Source organism: Diplotaxodon limnothrissa, linkage group LG7, assembly GCF_057381915.1.
Source record: "Diplotaxodon limnothrissa isolate DT_005_m linkage group LG7, D_limnothrissa_male_GT1.1, whole genome shotgun sequence".
Taxonomy (NCBI): Eukaryota; Metazoa; Chordata; class Actinopteri; order Cichliformes; family Cichlidae; genus Diplotaxodon; species Diplotaxodon limnothrissa.
Window position 1 is genome coordinate 10,777,507 of NC_140602.1, and position 18,026 is coordinate 10,795,532.

The 18,026-nt window shown below is 40.3% G+C and overlaps 1 protein-coding gene across 2 annotated transcripts; it reads left to right on the forward strand.

Annotated features, from left to right (window-relative positions):
* Positions 1 to 1,246: 1,246 nt before the first annotated feature.
* On the forward strand, positions 1,247 to 17,013 carry fam107b (family with sequence similarity 107 member B). 2 transcript variants are annotated; one of them, XM_085357370.1, is made up of 4 exons: positions 1,247 to 1,392; positions 12,867 to 13,038; positions 15,733 to 15,889; positions 16,055 to 17,013. In XM_085357370.1, the coding sequence occupies exons 2-4, from the start codon at positions 12,911 to 12,913 to the stop codon at positions 16,172 to 16,174; spliced, it is 405 nt and encodes a 134-aa protein (XP_085213496.1). In that variant the 5' UTR covers positions 1,247 to 1,392; positions 12,867 to 12,910; the 3' UTR covers positions 16,175 to 17,013. The 2 variants fall into 2 exon arrangements, with proteins under 2 accessions (XP_085213496.1, XP_085213495.1); XM_085357369.1 differs by lacking the exon at positions 1,247 to 1,392 and adding an exon at positions 11,680 to 11,862.
* The last annotated feature ends 1,013 nt before the right edge of the window (positions 17,014 to 18,026 follow it).

Consider the following 18,026-nt stretch of genomic DNA (forward strand, 5'->3'; position numbering starts at 1 on the left):
TATGACAAGCTTTGTAGGAATGTTTTGCTTCTCTGGACCCCCCTCCTCCCACGTGTTTAGATTTCAAACCAGACCCTTGGGCCATTTTGCGCTTTTTTGTGTGTGTGTCTGTGTGATTTCCAGTAAGCCTGGTCTTGTAGTTGTACAAGAATTTAGAGCTTTATGAAATGGACATCCAACACAATGAGAGGTAGCCAAGAAAAACATAGGGTTTTCCCCTGAAATAAGCAAGGCAATGTAAAGGGACAGATCACCATGAAACTAGGGGTTTCAGTGAGCCGATTTAACAGAAGGACAAGGGTGGGGGGATAAGAAGATCCACAGGCCCTTTATCAGTAAGCAGATTACTCTTTATCACAAATAATGCTCAGCATACTCATTCTGCAGAAAAAAATAACAGGCAGCAGGCTGATGTGTTGCAATCAAAGAGAAGCTCTGCCACAGAACGGTGTGTCGTAAAGGTCATAAGGACGTTTTTAAGAAAAGCTTTGGGCCCTTTTCCACTCAAAGTGAAAATTGTTGCAACTTTAAAGTACAGAAACAAACAGATTTTTACAGTTACACATGTAATTGGGCCTGCTTAATACACAATAAGTCTGTTATAGAATACCAGATATATTATGTGGATGATCAGGTGTGGTAACACAGCATTTTTGTTCTTACATATTGAGATAATGTCCAAGATCTCAGTTAGCTCATATGAAAGTCAATACATATGAAAACTTGTCCTTAAAAACAAAAAACAAGTGTGCTATCAAGCAATGTATTCACATGGGTGATCGCCAGAGTGATTAGCAGCTGTAATAACAGGAAGCAGTTATTGCAAAAGATAAAGAGAATGCACAAAAGGAATAAAAAAGATTGCATATCAGAACTTCCCTAAAACAAATTACAGTTCAATTTATGCTTTTACGAGGCTGGGAAATTTCTGTTTACATACATACATGTTGTGTGTCACACGATTTATGAAGATTTAGTTGTTGATGCCTGGTCCCTCCACGCGTTACATAATTTTTACAAGGCCACTGGCTTTAGATAAACATGTCACCTATAGCCCAGTTTTCAGTAAGAAACCTGGTAACGTTCAATTCGTGCACGCCCCGCCCTGAGCTCGAGGAGTCCCCACTCATCTTCTCTCCGGAGCAGATGAAGAAAGAGGAGGAGGAGGAGCCCCTGTGTGACGTAACTCCATCCCTCCCACCCCGTTTAAATTTACATTTTCTATGGGTCCTGACTGAGTGTATGTGGAGCCGGAGCTAACAGATTCCACAGGGAGACACACCTCAACCCCAAGAAGTGACCCGGAGACGCACCGATGTGGCTCAAACCACTTTGTCACTTTAAATATTAAACAACCCGAGTTGGACAAGTCGCGTCGGCTTCGACTTTGAGGTAGGTGTGTGTGTATGCGCGCGCGCGCGTGCGTGCGTGGCTGGAGCTCGTGCTGTTTTTCTCGTGAGCTTGCTTCACAAGTGCACTAACAAAAAAAGCGGCGCGGGTATAGCTAAGCGACCGGTTTGGGGTTTCGAAACTAGAAAGTGTCTAAGGGCAAACGAGCAAGCCGGAGAAGAGAGAGGATGAGATTGCAGAAATACAAACTCTTGTTTCATTGTCTCCTTTTGTTGCGGCGCATGACTGTAGCCGACGGGACAGTGAGGAACAAACACGTTGAGGTTGTTGTTTCCACACGCACAGACAACAGTTTGGTTTTCTTAGAGCAGGTAGCGTTTGTGGCACTTGATACTTTGAGGAAACAGCAGAGGGGAAAAGCCTTTATTATAGTTCCCCTTCTGTATCTGTGTGAACCTGTGAGGGCTTAAAATGCAACCAATGCAAAGGCTGCATATGGTACTCCTGCTTTTAAGCCAGTTCATAATCCTTTACCCCAAAACCATGTATTTTGTGTTTACAGTTTGTACCACCAGACGTTTGTTTGTTTTTTTCTCGTTGTTCCATTTTTCTTATCAGCTACCATAACCTGTACATAGCACTTCAGTATTTACTGTTGAAAGGAGATCAATCGGAGAGACAAATGACATGCGAAGAGACCACATTTTATGGGTGACTGAATCAGTGAGTCAGACTCTGAGTGGAATGGGACAGGAGTGGTTAGGTCTAAGCACATGGCTTCATTCAGAACTGACAAACTGGCCTGTGCTGTCATCAGGCAGAACAACTGTCATGTGAGTGTGAGAGTGTCTATTTTTAAAGTGGCAACAGGTCTGCAAGTCTAAAACTTGAGGCATTTCTTTTTGATAGTGAATTATGTGTCTGTTAAATTTTAACAACAGTAAGCAAACAGGGCAAACCCCAGCTGGAGCTAGAGGGTTGAGTGTCTGTGTGTGCGCATGTATGTGTGATTGCTGGGTGGAGGCAAACTAGCAGCTTGGTAAATAGTGCAGAGTAGACCTAAGGTGAGGTAGTTTAACTCTGGCGATCTGATGTTTTAGTGAGAAGAGAGGCGATAAAAGCAGGTGGTTTGAGTGAGTTTGTCGCCGTTTAGGCGAATGGCTTCTAAGAGTGTGGTAGTGGGTGTTTGTGCTAAAGGGAGGGGAAAGTTTTGCACATGTGTTAGTCATTTGGAGGAGAGTTTGCGAAACGATTTACATCTGTTTTCTGATCTTTGAACCCCCTCCTTCCTTCTTCTCTCTCTCTCTCCTGTTTCTCTTACTAGGTCTGTCTTTGCTGTCTTCCCGTAAGAGCTGATGCCGTCACTGTGTATGTGTGCGTGTGTGTGGTGGGTGTTATAACTGAAAAGCTGCCTGCTTCATTATCATTGCACTCAAAGGAATTTAAATATGTGAATGAAATATCTGAGTTTCCATTCTATAATAGCAAGTGTCCATTAGTGGTTTGGTGCATTTCTCAGATATATCATTACAGAGTTAGAGACCATGTCAAGGAGTCAAACCGACCTCAGGAAAATAAAGGTGTTTGAGTCAGGAAAGCTCAAGCTCAGGCCTTGTTGGTGAAGACTACCTTGTACCAAATGTTTTTAAGCATTTAACCCTGTAATTAGCCTGTAAACTAAGAAAGATTTCAGAGGATCTCTAGTAAAGTCTTCAAGCATTTTTACCAAACACCACCTCACTCTGTCCAGTGCCACTTTTAACGTATGTAATATTATTTAAAGCTTTTCAAATGTGCCACAGTGCTCCTGTTTTGATGCTTATGTCATAGGAATACTTTGTTTTTCAAGATGTTTGCTAGAGTAATTTGTTTGGGTCTTTTGGTTTTGTCCTTTCCTAAGCAGGTATTAAAGAATATCAGCAAGTGTAAGGACAGTGTATTCAATCAGCCATCATCTACTAACTGCAATGATTAAATGACATTAAGCATTTGCTAAATAGTTTCCAGGCTTAAAGCCAAAATAGTTGTACTTATTCTAGTGTACTCCTCAAGTTTTAATAATAAAGTTAGTTCAGTGTCATTATATAAAATACCAAAATGTTTGGTTTGCATTAAAGGACTCCTTAAGCCTGCTTTCTTAAAATATGTTTTCTACAACTGTTTTAGAGAGCTGCTTAGCATTTTAATCTGGCTCTACAGTTTTTCAAAAACAATTTGCGCCCGTAAAGGCTGAATTAAATATTATGATGCAACATAAACACAAGTGATGCAATCCAAAAGCAGGATCGACGAAGGATCTTTCACTCGGCTGCAGTTTTGTTGCAGCGGTTTTACAGTTGGCTGTGTCACGGTTCAGGTGCCGAGTATCTTGATATAGCACTTGTGTGGCATGCACATCTGTGTGGGGGGGGGGGCTGTGGCAACTCAGACATGGAGAGACTTGTTTAAGCATGCTCAAGACTGATTTACTCATGAAAGACAGATTAAGGTGCATGGAAAGGAAAGCCTGAAGCAGAGACAAGTGCACACACCTACAGCGATTCTGCCTCTCAAAGAATCCCATTGATTTTCCTGCTGTTACGCCAGAGCTTCAATCACAATAAAGCACCATTACTGTGCTGACCACTTTGCATAGCATTGGAGAATGGATGGCATGCACGCTGACTCTAAATGCTTTCCTCCTTGCGGCTATATCGCGATTGGGAGTCTGAGCTCAATGTATTGGATTAAGCTCATTGTAAGCCCATATCAAGATATATGGTCCTTTCTTTAACACAAACAGGAACATAGCTACACTTCCACAGTAGAAGAGATCCCCATTCTACTAATACTTGAAAATGACTGCGATTTCAAGGTGCGTATACTTGATTTTGGAAGTTTCATCAGGCAAAAGCACAAGATCAAGACTTCTGTCTGTAAAATATGCATGTATAAATCTATTTATACAGGCCTGTATAAATAGATTTATACAGATACATTTTACTTAGGACAGGTACATTTTCTGTCATGACGAGCACACTTAATTGAATCAGAGAGAACAAAGCTCCTCATTTAGCCTGTTTTTTTGGATACCTGGGACCCTTATTGTTTCTATATGCGTGTGCCCGCACAGTCAGCTTGCACCCCTGTCTGTCTGTCTGGCTAACTAAAGATTGTCTGGTCGCTCAAGGTAACAGTTGTTTTGGGGGGTTTCTTTACTGGCATGTAAACAAAGGAGAACCTCCCAAATACTCCCTGGTGTGCCCTCCAGCCAATCAGATGTGAGATCCCAGATGGGCTCCGCCAGTAGTCGATGAGGATGGGCGTGCCTGCTCCATATGAGGAAAACAGCAGTAAAGCACAAAGCTTTGAATCTGGAGCAGGAACAGACAACAGAGCCATAACAAAGACTTCTTATTTCTTAGCCAGACAAAACAATTATATATTTTTTATTTTCCTGCATGTCTTTCACACCACTATTGAGACAGACATTGGAAATGTATTTTAAAGTGTGTGTGTGGATCTTTCTTATGTCTCAGTAAGGAGGACCTACATGAAATGTGCGTATATCTCAGCTGTGCCTGTGGTATATAAGTCTGGATCTTATGCATGTGTTGTGATCTTCATCTCTCCACCTGTTCCCATCAGGTCTGTACATATACATACAAGAACATGTGTCAGTGCCAGTTGTGAGCATATAGGCGAGCCTTTTGTATTTGACTAACAGGTGTGACCTCAAATTGTATCCCTTCCTGAAATATGCCCTGAATGCGGTTGTCAGCAGTTTCATTTTAACCTTTTGAAGGAGGAAAAACACCCAAATGTTTCTCACTTAAATATGTCAGTGTTTGAATATATTTAGGTCTCTGTGTCCATACATGTATTTGCTGTTGTGCGTCCAAGGCGATAATCAGTGTGCAGTTTCATCACATTCCCACAGCGTGACTCAAAGTGGTGTCTGTGCCTTTTCAATCCATCCCATTCATCCTGTAATCTGCCTCACCCCGGGGGCTCAAACCGTGCAGCAACAGGAGCCACAGCATGGAACAATTTCAGTTCTGTGCTTAACAGAAACTGTCTAACTCGGCATGTTTCAGTTCAACGAGAGAAAGGTCATAGCTAAGCATAATTACATTTTTAAGTAACATCTTAACAACTAATACATAATATTTTACCAGTATCTGCTTCATCTGATCATGTCAAGACATTTGAAAGATCAGGATACTCTTAAGAGATGGAGCTTGTGTTATCATCAGGCAAGACAAATTGCAGCTGAGACACAAAAAGGAGTGGAAGATAACACAGACAGATAAAAGAATTACAGCCACAAGAGACAACCATTTTCAAGTGCAGCTTACAACACAGCCACAAAACTACATTAACAATTGCACATACAGTTATTGCCAAAGTGTGCGCTGGGTATGCCAGTTTTGTTTGTTTGTTTGTTTGTTTGTTTTAATTGAGAACTAGAACCAGACAGGAGAAGTAAAATTATGCATGTTCCTCTACTTTGTTCTGTTCCGATAGTTGAAATTGTCTGATATAAAACAAATGCATTGGTGGGAAAGAACAGTTTAGTTCCTCATTTAGAGTCGGTATTAAAGCCTGATTTCTGAAGAAATATTTTCCAATATTGTAGTCATAATGAGAGGGTTTGACAAGCTGACATATATTGAGAGATATATTTGTTAATATATATAATAAATTAACCTATTATGCCTTTCCTAATTTTCGACCTCATGTGTACTGATGCAATAGTTGATGGGGTCTGTTTTTTTTTTTTCTTCAACATGGCCATTTTTTTTTTTTTTTCAGATAACGATGTCCTGTTTGCAAATGATCCTTACAAGCCAAAAGCTCGGGCTTCAGACTGCTACTCTTAAATCTGTATTAAGTCACAGAGAGGGGCCATTATTCTCTTTTATTGTGGTCATTTCAGACACATTGTTCTTGCTCCCAGAAAGAACTGTGTAGAGAGGGAGCTGCCCAAAGGCTGTATTTACAACAGTGGATTAACTAGGGAGCAGCACCAAGGCCCAGTTGTAAGCCCTTAGAGCAGTATAAGATAAGATAATAAGGTTTAATTTTAAACATGCAAAGCTCTTAAAATTTTTTAAAGGATACAGTATCTGCTAAGGCGCTTATTTATTTATTTTTTTTTTTGTTGAGATAAAACCAAAATATTTGTGGCTCTGTTGTAGATTATTGTATATGGAGCATAAATATGCTTTCTAACTCTAGTTTGTTTGCAGTAAGCCCATATAAGCTGTTGTATCAAGTGGAAGATTTATCAGACCAATACAAAGAAGCTATCGATATTTTGTAAACTGGAGTAGAAGCCAAACAAAAATAATGTATTTACAGTAAGTATCAAGTTGCCAAAGAGAGTAACAGTAACTCAAATGCCCTGATTGAACCCTTTGGCTGGGAGGCGTATTGGTGATTTTTGTTGTCATTGTAACAGCCTGGTACTGACTTGATGCCTCCAGTGTTTTTCAAGCACCCGACGTGCACAGACACATACTGCATAGCACAGCTCATGCCTTTGTCACATGATGCACATTATCCTTTCCTTGTGTGGGTGTTTTCTCCATGTTTGCACATCTGTGGTTTATGAACCCTAAAACCCAGATTGTAAATTCCCATACCCCTGCATCTCCCAAGTGACATCATTGTACTGTGGGAGCGGTCCGGGTGCTTTTGGAGTTCAGTACATGATGAGGCCCCTAAATTCCCCTGCTATAGACCCCCACCCCAAGGCAGAAAACACAAAACAGATCTCAACCCCCAAACTCGGAATACATTTGAGGAGCCCTTTTCAATCTCACTGTATGTTTCTGCTTTGTCGTACTTGGCTAAATATATAATCGCTCCAAAGTTGCCGTGTCTTCACCACTCTGCTCTCTCGGTAGCAATTGTGTGGCACCCTTTCTGACATACCCAGAGTCGTTGGTCTAAGCTGAAACTCTTGATGCGGGTGGCAAGAGTGGTATTTGCATTGAGCTCAGACAAAATCATGCCAGTGGCCATCTTTTCTTCTTATCTTACTGGCTCCTTTGCAATATGATGAGCACTACCTAGATAGTCATTTGAACTCAAATGATTTTACCTACAAATGCAAATACACAAAAAAAAAACACACAAAAAATAAATGTGGGTATGTGGTATGTGTTTCAAGATGACAGCTTGAACGTGTTTGTAGGTACAGGAGAGTAAGCACGCTTGCCACAATGACTTATTCGTTGTCATGTGGTAAGGCTGTGAATTATCACGTCTGTACAGGGAGCCCATACGGGGAATTATCTCATGGTCACTGGTAGACCGTCAACTCTGTGATTCACTTTTTCAGTCACTTTCTCTTCACACTCACACACAGGGCCATGCTATCCCACCCCCATCCTCCCTCAGCTGTCCGTTAAAAGCCCATCTATCTCTGCGTTTTAATTAGGGCCTCCCCTATTTATGGCTGAATGGCCGCTTCATTAACAGAGAGGCTAGGAGATTCACATCCGGATCTGTACAGCTTGTGACACACAGCAAGGCGAGAGAGTCTGTGTGTGTGTGTGTGTCTGTGTGTGTAAGAGGGACAGAATGGGGTGTGGGGGTTGCTTCAGGGGTATTGATGACGTAATTTCCCCTGAGGGGTGGACCTCCCATCTGTGAGTGGAATATAGAGGATTTGTCCAAAGTAAAAGCAGACTATATGGGACAAGGAAGCAAGATGTATAAGATTAAATGTTAATTTTTTTTTTATGGCCACAATCATATGCATCTTATTAAATGTTAATGTGTTGTTGTTGTTTTTTTCTTTAGCTCATATGAATCTACAATCAACATATGTCAGTATATATGAATATATGGCCTGAATAGCAATTAATATTCAGATTCTTTATCGTATTTAACCAAGAAACACAAAGTCAAACAATACACAGGCTTGGCTCTTCCTAAAATTAGATCCCTTTTTTTTTTTTTTTTTTTTTTTTTTTAACATAAGCTGCCAAAGCCTACATCAAAACTGGATGCTAAATCTCAGATCAGTGCTTTTCTTAAGCCTAACCCCTGTGTACCTTTGTACTGGAAATTGCAAGGGGGGGATCTTGGCTCACACATGCTGTAGTGGGTGTGGTCAGCTATGTGTTCACTACCAATGACAGTTGATTGCCCAACCCCACCCTGTGGTGTGCAGATCTCTGGATGGTCTGTGCCTGTGTCCTAGAAGGAGAACGGTGGGGTCAGATGGCAACGCAGGCCACCAGCTGCTCTCCTTGCCTTCATTTTCTGTCTCTAAAGCTGCACCAGGAAGAGGGCCGTTTGTGACTCATGAAAAGCTAAACCATGTCATCGTTCAGTATGGCTGTCAGTGTCTTTGCATGCCCTATCTTGTTAGTCATGCTGATAGTCATCTACTTTTTCTTTGCTCCTTAATCATGTTCACATCACTAACAATCCCCTTCATTTGTCTGTTTTTTGTTTTGTTTTGTTTTTGTGTTTTTTTTCTTAGAGTATCCACAGTATTGTTTTCCCGGCCAGCTTAACATCCCCTTCCATGCTCATTACTGTGCTCTGTTTTGTTTTTATTCTTTTAATGGATGCACATATGTGCGTAAGGTAAGGACTAAGGGTGAATATGCAGGCTCTAAATTAACTGAAAGAAGCTATTTCTGAACCCAACTCAAGAGTCTGATGGCTTTTGTTGTAAGTAACACATTTTTACATGATGCAGTTTTTTCCCATTGTTTTCCCAAAGCTAACAATTTAAGCCACATTAACATTGTTTTTAAGGCTTTAATTCAGTGCTAAAATTATTTTAATGTTCTAGCGTCTTCACAAGTCCTGCATCACAGTGCTGTGTCACTAAATTGTGGGTGGTGGCTGATCGCCATGGCAACTTAGAGGCTGTTGAGAAATGAGTCCATATAATGAATGTAAGTCTGTGTGCATGTTAGCTCATATAGCAAAGCTGGCCATGATGATGCAATTCCTTGGCACAATGCTGGCACTCTAGTCGTTCTATCAGCTCTAATGCAGCCTGCCACTGTGGACTACACTTTCTCACACAGTGCAAACACATTGAACTGCTTCCTCTTTTTAAAAAAAAAAATAAAATAAAACGACAACAAAAGCAAAACAAGTATCGCTTTTATACAGTGAGAAGAACGAACTTGTGTCAGCAAGATGTGAGTAAGTGTGTGTGTGTGTGTGTGTGTGTGTGTTTAAGCCTCCTCGTGGTTTTAACCTTGTGCACTACTGTTTATCTTTTTGTTGGCATTTTTCCTCACTTAATCAATCAGATATTCCCTGTTACTTAATCCAGAAGTGTGATTACCTACAACACAAGAACAGCTCATGAGGACAGCTGGGAGAAAGAAGTTTCTTTTTCCGCTTTTGCTTTTCTCCTTTCCAAGACTCTGTTCTGACCCAGTTTTCTGTTTCTTCTCTAGTTCCCATTGTTTTCACCAACTTTTTTTTTCTGTCTCATTTTATTGCTGGATGCTCTGATATTTTGAATCATATTAGTACTGCACGCTCTCTCCTGGACATCTTGGGGAATGGAGACTCATTATCTGTGTGTGTGTGTGTGTGCGCCTGTCTCAGTAGTAAGGGTGTGTCTCCAAAACCAATAAACACAGAGGGATTTAATGGGATTCTTGAAAAAGCAGAAAGTGCTTTTTTTTTTTTTTTTTTTAAAACTGTGTGTTGTTGTTGTTGTTGTTGTTGTTGTTGTTGTTGTTGTTGTTGTTGTTGTTGTTGTTGTTGTTGTTGTTGTTGTTGTTGTTGTTGTTGTTGTTGTTGTTGTTGTTGTTGTTGTTGTTGTTGTTGTTATTATTATTATTATTATTATTATTATTATTATTATTATTATTATTATTATTATTATCGTTATCTTGAGATGTGGTGGAGTTGGAGGTGCACATATTAACACGTGCAATCTACTACATACATTTTAGTGGCTGTTAGTGACAATGTTATTTCATTCTTAACCCCACCGATGGGCAAAGCAGCTGCAGTCAGAGGGATCTTAAGGGACAACATGTTAACTTGTCTGTACCCATCTTAGATTTTAGGTGTGCAACTGTAACATGTCGCTTTTTTTTAAAAAAAAAGAAGCCAGAAGGAGCAAATAAACATGCAGAACCACCGGTGATCAAGCTGACTTTAAGCAGTCCTCGAACTTGAGGTTGTAGGTCCCTTTTGAACTCCTTATGTTACTTCCCCTCTCCCCGGGGGCAGAGAGGAAGCAGGAGCAGATGTGTTAAACGGACACTGTGACAACACTGCCAGTCTGTAAGTTCCTGTACCCATCCAACTCAGCATTAACAGAAGCCACCCTTTGATGTGCCCATCATGTGCGGGTTCACGCAGCTCCTGATTACAGCATCACGCAGTTCTTCCCCTTCTCACATTTACAATCACTATCACTATTTCCTGTTCCAAAAACAAATGCACTTTGACTGCCAGGTTCCTCACAATATTAGAGTCAGTGATGTCTGTGAAAGTAGTGGTAAACTAAACTAGTGACCAGTGTTATTTATGTTGCTTTTCTAAATTAGTTATATGCATAGGTTTGTGATGGCTACATCGGTTGGTAAACACAGGGTTACTCATCTGAGATTAGAAGGAATTGTTTACAACCATGACAACCAGGCAGGAAAACTGTACTATTACCAGCATATCGTATAATATTCTTCAAGGATGTTTCTGTATCATTTCTCTCTCTCTTTGTTCTGCACCCAGTGCAGCCACACACTAGGTGTTTATCCCAGGCTTCTTTGTTATGTAACTGACACCATTTAGCTCCTGGGGATGCAAAAATATCGACCTCTAGTGGTGACTGTAACTCATTGCGTCAATGCTTTTGAATGCATGTTTTGCCATTGTGTCTGGCACATGCAGTGTGATGCGTCTTTGGAACAAGTAACTGTGATTGGCTGTAAGATCAAAAGCAGCATTCTTTAGTCCTTATCAGTTGAAGAAACACCTGATTATGAGTTTGAGCCATTCGTCAGACCGGGAAACCACGACTTTATTGGATGGTATATTCAGACAATCATTTAGTAGTCGAGTAATTAATAACTTTACAGTTTTAAAGCTAACAGAGGTCGTAAATACATATTGTATTAATAAAGGTAAAAAGTAAAGATAAAGGTAGCATGAAATTTGATAAGTGAAACATTGTGCATAGTCATAAACTGCCAGAGGTGTGTATTAAAAGTGAATGGAACAATGAAGGTAAGGGAGGGGGCAGAGAGAGAGGGAGAGTGAGAGAGAGGGGGCGAGCGAGCGAGGGAAGGAGGGTTTGTGTGAGCTTAGCTGTAAAACAGACTTTGAACTCCAACCAGCTCAGTAGCAGACAGCTGTGCAGAACAAAGCACGACTCCAGCACGAGGCTTTACGAGATACCAATTAAAAAAGAGAGCCAGAGAGGGAAAGAGGACAGCGTGTTTTAATAGCTTTTCTTGGAGAATACATCCCAAATCAAAATAACAGAGATGGCTACAATGTTCAGATACCCCGTCTTTCCTCATCTGCAGGGTGAGTTTATCATTTCATTTTCAATTTATGTAATTCTTTTGCTTTAATTCAAACAGTAGCTCAACAGTGAAGTAGTGAGTCCTTTTTATTTTAGCTTGCAGAGTCGGTGTTTTAAAGAAACACAAGTATCACTCAGTGCATTTGTTGTATGTTTGTCATGCGGTTGGATCCTGGGATTTTTATGCGCATCGTTCCGAAGTTCCTGATTAGTCATTCTTTGAAGTGGAGCACGTGAGCCGTGAGTTCAGATAGGTAGATCGATAACAGTAACTGCTATAAAAGGTATGGTGTTACATGCATACATTGCAACTTGTGAGAGATATTGATCAAACTTGGAGTAAATCACAGCTTTAACTAGAGCACTGCTAAATGAAGAAATAAGTAAAAATATACACCGTGCTGACCCTGAGTACCCCCTGCTATTTCTGTACCGTAGTTTATAATGGTTCATAATGAGGGTTTTTGACATGCTGGTTGTGTGTATGAAAATAGGTGAACACTCCATTCGCAACTGTTGCTAGAAATTTCTACTTTATGGTTTCTGCTCCTTCTGTAAAGTTGACCAAAGCAAACATCTGTTCACATCTGGAGGAGTTCACAGATGTGACTTGGTTTTATTTCAAGCCCACAGACAGCTGTAGGCTGATTCTCTGGGCTAATTCTGTGCTTTAGTAGTTTCTGGAATATTTACATGACACTGTGTGTCAGAAAGATATTAGGCTTTTAAGGGCTGTACCCATTACTGTCCCTTCATTAATATGCATATGTTTCTTATATCATCCATCAAGGGGATGAAATGTTCCTCTTCACTCAGTGTGGAACACTTACGTAATTCCAGTGCTGAGTCCCTTCATCACTATAGAGACCAGTGAAAAACCCTGAGCTCATGCCAGAGTATCTGGCAGATGCTCATATCCTGATTTGCAAGAAGTATGAGATTTCTCATACTGTGTTTAAATCAGTCTCTCTTTTTTTTCTCTTCCCCCCCCCCCCTGTTGATTTAGATCCCTGTGATCCTGGTTTGTCGCTGTCAGCAGGGAGGAGTGTCATGGCGGAACCGGACTATATGGACGAAGACTGTGATGAGCTCATCAAGCCCAAGAAACTGATCAACCCAGTGAAAAGCTCCCGTAATCACCAGGACTTGCACAGAGAGTTGCTCATGAACCAGAAGAGGTCAGCAGATAGAAAAATACCTTGAATCTCACTCCTAGCTGTCACTTGGTGACCACATGTGGTAAATCCAAAACATTTTTTCAGAGAGATTATTTACCTCCCTTTTGTTGATACCAACAGCAAGATTATATTTTATAACGGCAGTTAAGTGTTAAACAAAGATAGCTGCACCCCTATGCCTTTAATAGTCATAGCCATAAAGCAATATTTAAGATTTCCTTATGTTTAATACTGCTAGTATCAAGATAGATAATACTTTATAGTGAGAGGCCACTGAAGTCCAATAGTTTCTAGAACGACAATAAAACATCCCCGTTTGTTTCTGGGTGTAACACAAACTTGTGATAAGAAGGAACGGTTCCACATTCAGGATAATTTAGTTTTATCTTCACTAATGGAGGATGAGTGAATCCAGTAACTTTGCCACTTTCTGCTAATTCCTTTTTGTATCCATGTCAACGACACTGATGCTACCGTATGCCACTGCTGTCAGTGTGGTTGACTTCACTGGTCCATCTAGTTCCCAGCAGCAGTGTAATGTGAGGCTTGGGATATAAAACATTTCATAGAAGCTATTATATATAAAACCTTTGGCAAATATTGGTTATGTAAAAGTCAGAGATATATGCCATGGAGGAAAATCCAGTCGTGGCTACTGATATTACATGAAACAAAGGATTTTATGGGTCTGTAAGTCTCTGAGCATCAATCAGTGTATGCATACGTTTATATCTTAGCATGTTTAAATGCACATACATACTGGGGCCCATGATTGCCCTTTCAAACTCGATGTTTGTATTTTATCACACCATACAGTGCCAGCAGCTTTGTGCCTGAACTATAAATAGCTCTGTAAACACGCATGCTGGTGACAGCTGTTACATCACAGCAGCAGTTCTCCGGTCTGTCTTAAACCAGAGTGTAATGATTAAAGCAGGGCATTTAAGAATCAGCAGGAAACGGGCCAAAGAGAAATGAAATTCTAAAAAAAATAGAAAATAAAAATTTTCGGCTCAAACTGCTGCAAAATATTGCTTCTAATAGTCTAGACAGAGGATTTTGACAAGCATCAACCAGCTTTAAGGGGGAATAAACTTTAATGATTGTGCTTTTATCGTGTGCTGAGGTATAGAAAGCTGGCCTGCAAAGTGGATTAGTCACAGTGATGAAAGTGGGATGGTTGGATGAATGCATGGATGGATGCTTGTAACGGAGAGGGAAAAAAATATGTTATGTAACAGAGATTACAAAACTGTCTCTAGCTGAGGGCCTTTCTCTGCCTTGGCTACCTTAACTGTAATGGCACCTTCCTACACAAACAAAGGAATTTGAGAAATTCAGCCACCATGACTGGCCAGGCATTCGATCAGATGGAGGTAGTGATGTGTGGGATTTTGAACACACATTCCTCTCAGTCTGCCTGAGGGCATGCATTTGGTGGTGGGGTGTGTGCATAGGTCAGTTATTATGTAAACACTGCCCACGGTGAGAGAAGAATGAAGTCAGCATCTTTGTACTGTAGCCTGTCTTACTGCTGTCGCCGACCTTGGCGTCCACCCCTTCTGCGTGAGGGTACTTAAAATCAGCCCACCCAGTCACATCTTGGGCCTTCTGCCCTGCTTCAGCTCACTAAGAGCTTTCTAAGACCCTTACTGACGCAAAACAGGGCATTTAACTGAAGCAGTGACTCTTGATAAAACAGACCCTTGTTGTAAATTAACTCCCACTGCTTTTTGGAACACGGTGAGCTCAGTTATGTAATCGTCTTGATTTAATAATGCATGTAATTAAGGCAGTGCTGTTGCTAAAATGTATCCAGGTAAGGGACGCTGTGTTTTCTTTGAAGACCATCTGTGGCCTGTGTAGATTCAGGCTGTCATAGTGAAAGAAAAATCAGTTGGAGTGTTGGGTAATCTGCATTAAAGGTTTTAAAAAATTAAATCAGTAAAGGGCATGGAGATTGGATTTTTGACCAGGCACAGTATTTTTTTCCCCCTTCTACTGTGCCACTTTATTTGCCCTTAATCCTTTGATCTTTATTAGTTTTTGTCTGTTTATAGATGACTTCAATCCATCTGTTCTTAAATATCCCCACGTCCCAAACTTGCTGTTACCCCCTCAACCCCAAACAACATGTTTTTGTTTTTGTTTTGTGTGTGTGCATTTTTTTTTTCTTGTCATGATTTTGGAAGAGCTTAGCAGATTACATAATATTTTGCATCTTTGCTCCTCAGGCTTTCACTTTACTGAGATGTCTTCACCGAGTTGTGTAACAGTCCCACTGGTTTTGCAGTGACTTAAGACATTTTCCGTGTGTGCCGTATGCTTCCCTGCAATCATTCTTGATACTAAAAGACCAAAAAAAAGGCAACTGGGAAAGAAATAAACAGCCAAGTTCTCACCCATGGTTTCAGCCCACTCTTTCAAAGTCATTTCCTGTGCTGGCAAAAATCATCTTATGCAATTCTTTTTGATGCAGAGCAATCTGCGATTTGCTGGGAATCAGAACTTTCCTGTAACACGATTGCCGTGTTTAATCCGAAAGTCTAATACTAATCTGCATGTCAAAACAGAATAAGGTCATATATTACGCATGAATTTGCATGCCAGTCTCCTTCTGAATGAGGCTTTGCAGTGACATCAGCATGTGTTGATTGAAGCTGACATGCTGTTTCATTGATGGATTCTGCACAGGGGTCTGGCTCCTCAGAACAAACCTGAGCTCCAGAAGGTTCTGGAAAAGAGAAAGAGGGACCAAGTTCTCAAGCAACAGAAGGAGGAGCAAGAAGCCCACAAGAAGAGGAGTGACTTGGAGATAGAGCTCATGAAAAGACAACAGAAACTAGAGCAGGTAAATGATTGATGGACATTGTGTCATTTACACGCTCATAAATCCCAACGTGTACAATGGCTTTTTCAAAACTTTATCTGAGTTGCTAAGCTGTCTGTATGTGTTTTGGAAAAACTTGAGTTTCGTGTAAATGTAAATGTGAATTTAATGTCTTTATTCCTGCAGCTTGAACTGGAGCAACAGAAAATTGAGGAGGAACAGGAGAACACCCCCGAGTTTGTGAAGATGAAAAGCAACCTGCGCAGGACCAAGCAGGAGACCGACGGGGAGGAACGAACCACCTAAAAAAAAAACAAACATCAGGGGTGGCTGGGTCTGGCTGACTGTGCATATTTTTGTGAGCACAGAGGCAACAGGAGTGTGTGTACAAAGGAGAGAGAGTGTGTTGTGTCTGTGGTACACGGTGGTGACCATGATCTTGGACCTGGCTTTCCCAACCTAGCTGTTCCTTCGTGCAGTGAGGAGAGAGACTTTAAAGAATAAAGACCCCCCTCGGTTTGCCTGCAATGGACCGCCAGTACCCATACCCACCCAGCAGCACACAGCACCCCCCACAGGAGGACCTAACACATGTTACATGATTTTTTTTCCACAAGGGCGAGCAAGCTTTCAAGGAGCTCTGAGGGAGATGCGACCAAACACACACACACAGACACACACACACAGGAGTATTTGTCCCCTATGTTTTTCACTCCTTTCTCCACAGCAAGCTCTCATTTCTCTTTACTGTTATTGATGTTGTCATTGTTATTGTTGTTGTTTTTTGTTTTGTTTTGTTTGTTCTCACATTCAGAATCAAAAAAAGGAAAAGTGGACACTGGATGGACTCTTGAAGCTGTGTAATGTAAAAGCCAAACAAATGTGCTTTTATTATTTATGTTTGTAGCTTTTAGCGCTGGTATAGGGGAGGACACTTTTAGTCATTCTGTTTTGTTTTGGGGTTTTTTTTTTGTTTTTTTTGTTTTTTTTTTAAGTTTGTTTTACTGCATAGTATATGAAGCCAGAACAGGACAAAGGGAGTGCGTGGTTGTGTGAAACACTCGAATTCGCTTTATTTTTTTAAATTGTACACATGCCATTTCCTCAGCTAATGCAATTTTGAGCAATAGTAAAACTCCCAGGCATGAGAGTGACTTTTCTTTATATATTCTGTTGTTTTTGTTTTGTTTTGTATGAATAAAAGTGTTACTTAATAAATAATTTAAGTTTTGTGAGGCTGGTCAATCAGAATAAGCCCTGAGGTGTGTGTGTGTGTGTGGGGGGGGGGGTGTTTGTTTATAAACAAACATTTGGATGAAGCCAGGAAATAAACTTGAATGTGTTTACACATAATCCACCCATCATAAATCAGATCTGATATCACCACGGCTCCTGAAATAACGCCCTGATAAACTTCTTGGAAGCTTATCCTTATCATCAGCAAAACCATAGATATTAGATATGTTAAATTAGTTGGGCGTGTTCCAACAAAACGAAACAAAAAACGACCCTACTTTGGGCATAGAAATTTACATGCAGTATTATTCTGAGTGTGAAATCCTGGTGATACTCACAGAAAGAAGCAGATATTTGCCAGTATATCCCAGTATTTCTCTCTAAAACCTTCTTTTCATATTTTTTTTTTATATTTTAATTTGTTGCTGCTGAATATGTGGGCTTTTGTTTTCCAATTATTTCCAAGTGAAATGTGTTGAGGAAATAGCAAGGCATGTCTTAGAACAGTCTCATATTAAAAGGTCTAGATCTTTAAGTCACTGATTTGAATGTTTATTTAACTTATACTTCAATTAATGTCTAAATCTTGAGCATTGCTAGAGCAGCAAAGTATATAAAAAGTATTGGGACATAACCTACAATCCATTATTTGAGTCACTGTAAAGTAATGGTGTATGTGTATTTTATTATATTTTTGACACTTAGATTTTTAAATCAGTATAACTTCCCTTGGCTTTGCTGACAGTAATTTCGGCGTTGTACTGGAAAGATCAACTAAAATAGTTGGAAATATAAAAAGTAGTACACCTTCCACTTTATCACCAAGGTAATGTTAGACTTTATTTTACTGAGTTATTCAGCCACATGGGAAAAAACAACTCAGAAACAAAAATTTATTTTTCCTTTTTTAATATTAGATGAT

Coding starts and splice junctions, on each gene's coding strand:
- fam107b (XM_085357369.1), top strand. CDS start 11,820: ATGGCTACAATGTTCAGATACCCCGTCTTTCCTCATCTGCAGG. Junction 11,863..12,866: donor CGTCTTTCCTCATCTGCAGG/GTGAGTTTATCA, acceptor CTGTTGATTTAG/ATCCCTGTGATCCTGGTTTG. Junction 13,039..15,732: donor TTGCTCATGAACCAGAAGAG/GTCAGCAGATAG, acceptor GATTCTGCACAG/GGGTCTGGCTCCTCAGAACA.